Source organism: Eretmochelys imbricata, chromosome 1 (assembly GCF_965152235.1).
Source record: "Eretmochelys imbricata isolate rEreImb1 chromosome 1, rEreImb1.hap1, whole genome shotgun sequence".
Lineage (NCBI taxonomy): Eukaryota > Metazoa > Chordata > Testudines > Cheloniidae > Eretmochelys > Eretmochelys imbricata.
This window is the reverse complement of record NC_135572.1, coordinates 166,316,272-166,325,759: the sequence shown is the minus strand read 5'-3', so window position 1 is coordinate 166,325,759 and position 9,488 is coordinate 166,316,272. Positions and strand designations below refer to the sequence as shown.

Sequence of the window (9,488 nt, the reverse complement as noted above, 5' to 3'; positions counted from 1 at the left end):
ATCCTGGGAGACAGGGTGGAATAACGCGTTTGCTTCTGGCGCGGGAGTTGGAAAGTAGCCCGGGAGACAATAGCGGACTGGGGAGTTCCTTGCTGCTGAACTTGGAGGCTGTGATCGCGGGAGAGGGGAATGGAGGGTCTCGGATCTCGCTGGGAAGGTCGCAGACGAAGGATCTCGCAGACACTGCCGGGGACAGGGAGGAAGAGGCTGGGCACTGGCCAGGGGTGGCTAGCTGCCTGGAGCGTTAGCTAGGTGAAGTTGAGGCTGTCGCGCAGTTCCTTGTCCCGTTGATTTGGGGTCGCTCTCTCGTTTCTCCTCCTCGCAGGCAGCCTGGTGCGCGGCGCTCTCCCCTCGCCGGGGACATGGACTCCGACGCTAGCCTGATATCCAGCAGACCTTCCTCCCCGGAGCCCGATGACCTCTTCCTCTCTGCGAGGAATAAAGGCAGCAGCGGGGGCTTCTCGGGGGGCACAGTGTCCAGCTCCACCCAGAGCGACTCCCCTCCGGAGCTGAGCGCCGAGCTGCGCAGCGCCATGAGCGCGGCCGGGGTGGTGGTGGTGGACAAGCTGGGTTTCAAGTCTTCTTCCTCCTCCTCGTCCTCCTCCTCGTCCTCCTCCTCCAAGAAGGACAAGAAGCAGATGACGGAGCCCGAGCTGCAGCAGCTGCGGCTGAAGATCAACAGCCGGGAGCGCAAGCGGATGCACGACCTGAACATCGCCATGGACGGGCTGCGGGAGGTGATGCCCTACGCGCACGGGCCCTCGGTGCGGAAGCTCTCCAAGATCGCCACGCTGCTGCTGGCGCGCAACTACATCCTCATGCTCACCAACTCGCTGGAGGAGATGAAGCGCCTGGTCAGCGAGATCTACGGCGGCCATCACGCCGGCTTCCACCCTTCCGCCTGCCCGGGGGGCATGGCCGCCCACTCCGCCCCGCTCCCGGGGCACCCCGGGCACCCCGCCGCCCACCCCGTGCACCACCCCATCCTGCCCCCCGCTGCCGTCTCCAGCGCCTCCTTGCCCGGCTCCGGCCTCTCCGCGGTCAGCTCCATCCGACCCCCGCATGGGCTCCTCAAGTCGCCTTCGGCCGCCGCCGCCTCGGCCCCGCTGGGCAGCAGCTTCCAGCACTGGGGAGGAATGCCCTGCCCGTGCAGTATGTGCCAGGTGCCCGCTCCGCCTCACCACCACGTCTCCAGCATGAGCACGGCCAGCCTGCCCAGATTAACCACCGACACCAAATGAACCCCCGCGGGACCCGCCGCCAGTGGGGCAGGGGAGGGGGAGAGAATCTGCCGAAACAAGGTGGGGAATGGGGAGAGAGACTCCAGCTTCAAGCCCCGAGGACACGCGGGCACATTTTTTGGGACACAGACTCTATGGGGGGGGCCTCCCTTAAAAGCACAGGCACATACAAGGACTTACAAGGACATACCGGTCTCAGCCAAGTTTTTTAAACACACCCTTCCCCCCCCCCCGACCCCTCACTACAGGTTGGTCCCAAGGCCACCCGGGGCACCTTCAGGCATGTTCCATTCTGAGATAGACTGAGGACACTCAATCCCTGAAGCCCACCAGTGAGAAAGATGAACAAAACCCAATTCCTCTTCCTGCAAACGTCTCCACGCAGAACTGATCCTCTCTTCTCCAGCATTTCCAGCAGGGAATGGAGGCCAGCGTTACGTACAGTACTTGATGTTTTGTCCAATCTCAATAGCAAGTGTGTAAACCCACAGAGCATTTTTTAAATAAATATATGTGCATCTTTTTAAACTTTGATAGGAGCTGAAAATAGCTATAGCCTCTCCTCCTCGAATGACGTAACCAAAATGGCATAGGATTTTTTGTTTGCTTTTCTCTATTGTTTTTACATAGTCCCTTTCAACATTTTCTGGTTCATATCCTAAGACATGCAAAGTGGTTATTCCGAGCACCGGGCTGGTGCCTTCCTACCAGCATAATTTGCAAGAATGAAGGCTTTTGATGTAAATGTAGCCTGCAAAGTTTTCTAGGGTTTGGATTTGTAAATATACTGTCCAATGATTATGTAAGTCCGTTATGCTTGAGCTTTCTGTTTGTGCACTTGTACAGGAAACCTTACGAATGGTAAAGGATTTTTTGTTTTGTTTTAGTGTATAACACGTTTTTCTTTTCTGCCACCATTAACAAAGTTACAAAACTCTTTAATGTGCTTTCGATGTAGGAACTCCACGCTGCCTGTGCTGCAATACTGAGAACTTGGGCTTGTTTCTGAAATAACAATGTTCCCTATTACTGCCCCTTGCAGAGATTTTATCATCTGTTTATTTTTGTAAAGAAAGTTGCTAAATAATATTTATTACTTGTTTGGTTGCAAAAACAAAACGAGTGATCCACTGTTGAGATTTTAAATAAAAAACATTTTAAGTAAATTGCTTTTTTCCATCCATTTATATTTTGGGAAGTCTAGTGGCTGAAGCCTGGGGTGAAGAAGAACAAGACACTTTACTTTCAGAAATATTAATATGGCACCATGGTTAAATAGACCAAAAAACAGATCGAAAAAGATTTAGAACATTTTAAAGATAATACTTCCAGCCTTTTTTCCTAACAGTCTTACAAGGCTGCAATTGAAACTGGTTTCCCATCAGTTCTCTAAGTGGCAAGATTAATGATCAATTAACCTAGTTTATGAAGTCCAAACTTTTAAGATTTTCTTAAACAAAACTCAGCATCCAGCAAAGATAAGGAATTGCTTATGAGAAGGAAATATTAAACGCAGGTTGGTGTTGTATGTTTGAACAGCTCAAAATAAGGAGACTTTAGACAAAAAACTGAAAATGAAATGATTTCTACTTCACTGTGTATCCGTGTATTTGCCTATTTAAACTGAGACATTCAGACACAACAATATATTGGAGCAAAATTTTAGTTCTTGCGCGCTTTAAGCCTCCAGCTCTAAAAGAGCAAATGATTTAATTGATTTAAAGGGCAGTTATGAGGAGATGGTTCGCACTGAAAAAGACGCCTTATTTCTTCACTTTTAAAAAAAATTAACTCCACTTCTTAGCAAAAAAAAGAGGCAAATAAACTTTTCAAATAAGCAATTTTGCTTTGGTTGTTAATATACTTAACATCTGACACCACACGCTGGGCTCGATTCTACTCCCGCTGGAAGAAATGGCAACAATCCCATCTGCTTCCAGAGGAGCAGGATCGGGCACTCATTTTCCCATTTAACTCTTCCTTGGGGTTTTCAGCTTTATTACGACTTCGCTTAACTTTCTAAATGTTACTGCACTTCCCCCACAATAACACGCGTTTCTATTAAATAGTGCAGAGGAATTCTTCAGCAATAGTATTTTTGCACACCCCATCTCAGTTTCTTGCTTCTACTTGTGCAAATACTTCAGTGGATCCCGATCCTGAGCTTTTTATTCAGGCAAAACTTCAATGGACAGGTGCACGGCATCTGGCCGGCAAGTCCTGTCTCTTTTCAGGAGCCATTTTAAAAAATTACATAAAAGCTCCTGGTGGTGACCCCAAGATATCCCAACAGGCGTTTTTGTGCCCCCAAAACTTGCCAGGGAATGGAAGTGAATTCGGTTCTTTGGGGCATTTTTATTCAAGATGTGAATATTTTGAAGCAATGCCCAAAGCAGATTTCGGCGTGTGCGTGGCGATCTCAGTTTTAGTTAGCGTGAGAATCCTGCAGCTTTCGAGGTCTTGGACCCAGGGGAAGGCTCCGATCCACACCGGGCATTTCAGTCGGTTCGGAGCACAGCGCCTGAGTTCCACTACGGATCAGCCCTTTTTGAACTCCCACGGGCAGGGCTAATTTTTCTTACTTCCTATAGGCAGATCACAGCACTTCTATCGATCAATAACAGCCATTAATATTATCCCCTCTTTAATACACATTAAACATTTGGGGCACCTAGTAGCCTAAACCACCCTTAGTTAGGCCCGGATCCTACAAACACTGAAGTACGTGTTTAAATGAAGCTGAAGCAGGAGCCAAGGAGCGGGGTTTAAGGTGATAAATTATAGGCTACACAGAGATCTAGCATTGGCAGAAAGCGAGTTAGCCTTGCGAAATTGGCAGAGGAACTCCACATTAACCCTTTCGGTGTGGGGGGAATGGGGCTGGGTGTCTCTCTGAGGAAGAGCATAGAGCCCGAGAAACGTGCTTAACGATTTGCCAGGAGGTCTTTTCGGACTATTTTGATACGCAACTCGATCCACTCTCTCAGGACAGCTAAAAAAGACTGGAATTTTCCGAATTGGCTTTTCCAGATAAACCTCTTTCTCTCAGTCCAGGAGGAATGGGACTCGACTAAAAACCAGTCTGCGGAACAGAGACGAGAGACGTAAACTCCTTTGATGGGCTAAAATTCTCACACTCCAATAAGTCCAGGCAGCCTTACAGATTTAATGGGTGTTACTGGAGACAAAGAGAGAGAGAGAGAATTTTAAACTTCTCTGTTAATGTTATCGCCTGCTCAAGGAAAACCTTGCAACACAACCGCCACGTGAAGGATTGCACTCACTGGAAAATGTGAGGTTTCGGAGTAGCAGCCGTGTTAGTCTGTATTCGCAAAAAGAACAGGAGTACTTGTGGCACCTTAGAGACTAACCAATTTATTTGAGCATAAGCTTTGGTGAGCTACAGCTAATGCATCCGATGAAGTGAGCTGTAGCTCACGAAAGCTTATGCTCAAATAAATTGGTTAGTCTCTAATGTGCCACAAGTACTCCTGTTCTTTTTGGAAAATGTGAACAACTGGCTGCCCTTCCCTGCGCGCAGCTATCGCTTTTAAACCCCATGCTAGAAACTGAATCATAGAATATCAGGGTTGGACGGGACCTCAGGAGGTCATCTAGTCCAACCCTCTGCTCAAAGCAGGACCAATCCCCAATTTTTGCTCCAGATCCCTAAAGGGCCCCCCTCAAGGATTGAGCTCACAACCCTGGGTTTAGCAGGCCAATGCTCAAACCACTGAGCTATCCCTCTCCCCACCCCCCCAAAAAATAAACTGGCTGTGTTCTGTTAAGCTAGTTTCTACCCATACAGTTATAAAGCGAGGGGCCAGATCCTGCTCCCCATTGGAGACCGTGGCTAAATTCCCACTGCGTTCAGCGGCTGGCAGAGCGTTTTATTTGGTAGCGAAAAACTGGCATAGCAAGAGAAGACCATTAGGGTCTAACCGGGGCTTCGGAAACATATCAGGCAGACAGAGAATATTAGCAATTGCTATTGGCGAACGCTCTTTCCTGTGCTAATTATTACTCTTGACCAGGATTACTCGGAACAGCAGATACAGTTTCAAACACAAGCTGGCCTGGTGAAGCCAATCTCTCCTTACATAGTATTCCCTAACTCCCCCAAGAGTCTCTGGAGGGAAGCAGTTCGGAAGATGCTCCGAGATATACCACCCCCGCCCCCCTGACACACACACACACAGAGAGAGAGAATTGGATTGCTTCCTATACAAGTGCAACCAGAGGCTTTTTCGTATGTTAATGTGGCGCTCTGCTTAAAGAAGGTGATACGCGCATCCGTTGGGATTTCCTGTGCGCAAGACCAAAGGTGCTCATTAGATATGGCGAGGAATCAATAGTGAGTTTTAGAGACACCCACGCGGGTTGTACCCAGCCTCACTCACCCACCTGGGTTAGAATGCGGGCACCTTCTCCCATCCCTCTCTGCTGTATCGGAGAAAAGAGTTTTCTCTGTTCTCTTCTCAGGGCACGGTTTAGGAAGGATTTTCCTTAAATAACCCACGCCCTTAGGCATTTATTTTTAAATGCTGCAGGTGTATTCTCTCTTAATTGTTTGAAAAGGGGGAAATCGAATCGAACACCTCCCCCTCCGGCCCAAAAAGCTAGTTTTGTTTTGTTTTAAAATAAGTTTAGTTTTTCGATTTTTCACCCCACCACCGTCTTCAGAGTTAAAACGAGTCACTCGGTGAGCTATTTAAGCCCCAAACTTCTCAGAGCAGCAGCAGAAAGGAACGGATCCTTAAGGGGCTAGTCGCGCCAGCAGAACAGGGATCGGAAGAAGACATCAGCTATAAAGCCATTTGGTGTGACTGACATCTCCATCCACTGTGGAGTGATGGAACCGAAGGTTCTCTTTGCCCCTGTGCACAACGCGGTCTAAAGCACCGGGACAGAGGCAGATGAGTGTGTCTCCAGAGTAGGGGCTCAATCACATAGCCCAAAGTTACTTTCATTCGTCAGACGTTATGTAGTCCATGAAGCTGCAGACTGCTGTATTCGGAATACAGGATCCAATGAGTGAAATCCTGGCCCCATTGACTTTCGTGGGGCCAGGATTTAACCCAGAGGTTCGTTTCCTGGCATCCAGTGTAGAAAATATGGGATTGGTTTCTAGAACAAATATCGCTCAGTGCATTAGTAGAAAGAATAAGCAGCCCCTGGGTTTTCCCACTACAGCATTTCCAGGTGGTTATCAAGGTGTTAGATGCCCTTAGCAGGCAAGACCGCCCCCCCCCCACACCAGTTTATCAGAGGGTAGCTGGCGTGAACCCTGGTGAATTTCTATTTTCCGAGCTCTCTTGGCCGCCATCTGCACCGATGCTGCTGGCCCTCAAAATTAGCCCATGCAATATATTTGACTATACACTTCACAGGGTTTGATCATTGCTCAAAATGCGAGTTTAGCAGGGTGTTACAAACGCCAGACACTCAAAGTAAGCTTTGGCCACTAAGGTCCTTGTTCTCGTTCCCTTTCCTGGCAGTGTATTGTGCAGGGCAGCTAAGGTACTGGCTCTCTTCTTTGGAGGGAAGGCAGCAGATCACCCTTCTGTCCCAGGGGCACAGCACTCAGGAATGGCCCGATCTCTCAGCTATCTTGCAAGCTACACTCCCACAGAGTGGAGGGAGGGAGGAGGGCGGGATCGGCCTTCATTGCCGCAAACAGCCAGTTCCCAGCCGTCACTTTAAAGGAGGTAGAGACAGTATTACTATGAGGTTATCCAAAGCAGTCTAGCTCGGCTCTGGGGGATAAGAGAAGATGCGATACCGGAAAGAACCTCCACGTAGAAAGGTCACTAGGAGCCTGACACTTCAGAGATCTCTTTAAAGCCGGTCTGAGTTGTGGATGCTCAGCACTTAAAAAAAAAATCACTCCCCGACCACCCTTTGGACTCGGGTACAAGACAGCCACCGCGGTAGCTCCTTTGAACGCCCCCAGATAAGACTCTTGTTAACTCTAGTATTAACCCGCCATGTGTTCCCCACCAATATAGTTATCCCAACCCCGATGCGTTTCCAGTTGACACTATTTAGCGGCTTTCCCAATTAGCACCGCTCTGGTGAGATAGTGATGCTGCAGGAAGCGCAGGAGCAGGTGAGAATTAGAGGGAGCACCATTAGGAACTGTGCTTGGTCTCTATTAAAGGCAACAATTAGCAGGCTGCCAGATGCAGAGATTCAGCAGAGGCCAGAAGCTACTAAATCTACACGGCTGTCTCGCTGATCGCTCACTTCTACCCAGAGGGCCTTTCCGTAAGACTAACAGGTGGAGTAAAGGAGGAGATAGTTGGGGGGCAAACTGAAATGTTGCATACCGTGTTCCTTCTTGCTCGGGGGATAGAGATGTCATACCACATTAGGAAGAGTGATGTAGAATAATGCAGTGGAAAGATCCTCAACTCACTATTCCTATTCTCAAAAAGAACAGGAGTCCTTGTGGCACCTTAGAGACTAACAAATTTATTAGAGCGTAAGCTTTCGTGGGCTACAGCCCACTTCATCCGATGCGTAGAATGGAACATATAGTAAGAAGATATATATATACAGAGAAGGTGAAAGTTGCCATACCAACTGTGAGAGGCTAATTAATTAAGATGAGCTATTATCAGGAGAAAGAAACTTTTGTAGTGATAATCAAGATGGCCCATTTAGACAGTTGACAAGAAGGTTCTGGCTCCCTTCCTCGTCTCTCTCTGAGTGAAGCAGGCCACGCTTATCACTTATTGACCCTGTGACCAGGTTACTTGCTTTAATTGGCTTGCCTCCTGGTAACAGTTAAATTTTTTATGAGCTGGGTTACAGTCACACTCCTTGGTGTTCATGCAATGGAATTTGTTCATAGCACTGATACTTTTCTTCAGTGACTAAGGAAAAAACTGGCCTACAGCACAGTGACTGGTTGGAGGTAGCTCCCAAAGCACGGAGGAACTCTCACCGAGGTGGACTGGAGTGGGATCGGGCTCTCATAGAGGCAAAGGTGTAGTATGATTTCATATATCCCGGCCTATAAAATGTTCCTCAGCAGAATGCCATCATCCAACCTGAAACAATATTTTCCTCAGTGAGGCATCCCCCGTGTTATTAGAGAGACTTGTCAATGTACATCCAACCTCGGGCTATTTTCATAAAAAAGCAATACAATGAGCAAGTCATTTAGAACAGGCTTTGCAGCTAGATCATCAGGTTGCACCCTGTAAATAGCTAGTAGTAACTCAGCTAAATCAACAGCGAAATACATTTCTCTCCTTGTAAAAGCCAGAACCGCTTCCCCAGAAATCAAAGGGGCGCTGTGGCTACCAGGTAGTAGACTGGGAGTTACGGTTCTAGTCCATCTCCGTCTCTCAATCCCCCCTCCCCCGTAACAATTAAAGCAATTCTATCTCCTTCGGAAAGTGCTTTGAGTTGTACGGGTGAAAAGGGCTGCATAAGAACAAGCATCCCCCCACAGAAAGAAGAATGTTCTTCTGTTCAATAAACTCTGTTTTGAAAAATACTTACTGGAACTCAATTTTAGCAGGCGCACACTCTGTTCCTTCCATGAGATTTAGTTGTTAAAAATGGAACCAGACCAGTGAAACCTGGATTTACAAGATCAGCAGCATCTTTGAAGGAACAAATATAGGACAGTGACAGAATGTCACGCCTAAGAAGCAGGTCGCTCTAAAACACACATACACACACACTCCACACGGGGGGAAAATACAGTTTGAGCGTGTGAGTTCTCTTGCTCTTGTTGATGCGGTCAGCTAAGAGTTTGTAAACTGGGGGTAGTGCACTAGATCAAACTGAAAGGGGAAGCTTTTAATCAAATCGCAGCACTTACAAAGAGCACTAGTGCTGGGCCCATCCCTGATGGGATAGTGACAGTTTTTTTGGATCCCGACCATGACCATTGAGATGGTCCGTTTGCTCCTTGACTTGGTGACTTCACTTTAAACAGACTGGATGGTGGGGTGGGAAGGACGGAACCAAACCAAAGTATTGTGAATCTACATGACCAGAAAGGTACCTAGACTTGCCCCCTCTTCGCCCCCTCCAACCGAACTGAACCTACAAACTGGAGGGAACATCCGAGGCAGGATCCCGTGCGGAGGGAGGAGACGCTGATTTGAAAGGCTCACGTCCTTCTGCTTCCGCTAGGGAGCTTCTCCACCTCACACCCTTCTAGAGGGGCCCGGAATTCAGGAAGTGAAGGCATCGTCCCTGGATCTGGCCCTGCTATCTTTATCCCGC

At 48.2% G+C, this 9,488-nt stretch overlaps 1 protein-coding gene across 1 annotated transcript; it reads left to right on the top strand.

The window, feature by feature from the left end:
* Nucleotides 1–362: 362 nt before the first annotated feature.
* Nucleotides 363–1,241, top strand: OLIG2 (oligodendrocyte transcription factor 2). The gene has a single exon (XM_077807262.1). The coding sequence runs from the start codon at nucleotides 363–365 to the stop codon at nucleotides 1,239–1,241; it is 879 nt and encodes a 292-aa protein (XP_077663388.1).
* Nucleotides 1,242–9,488: the final 8,247 nt, after the last annotated feature.

What these genes read in the sequence shown, in the direction of transcription:
- OLIG2 (XM_077807262.1), top strand. Translation starts at nt 363, where the DNA reads ATGGACTCCGACGCTAGCCTGATATCCAGCAGACCTTCCTCCCCGGAG.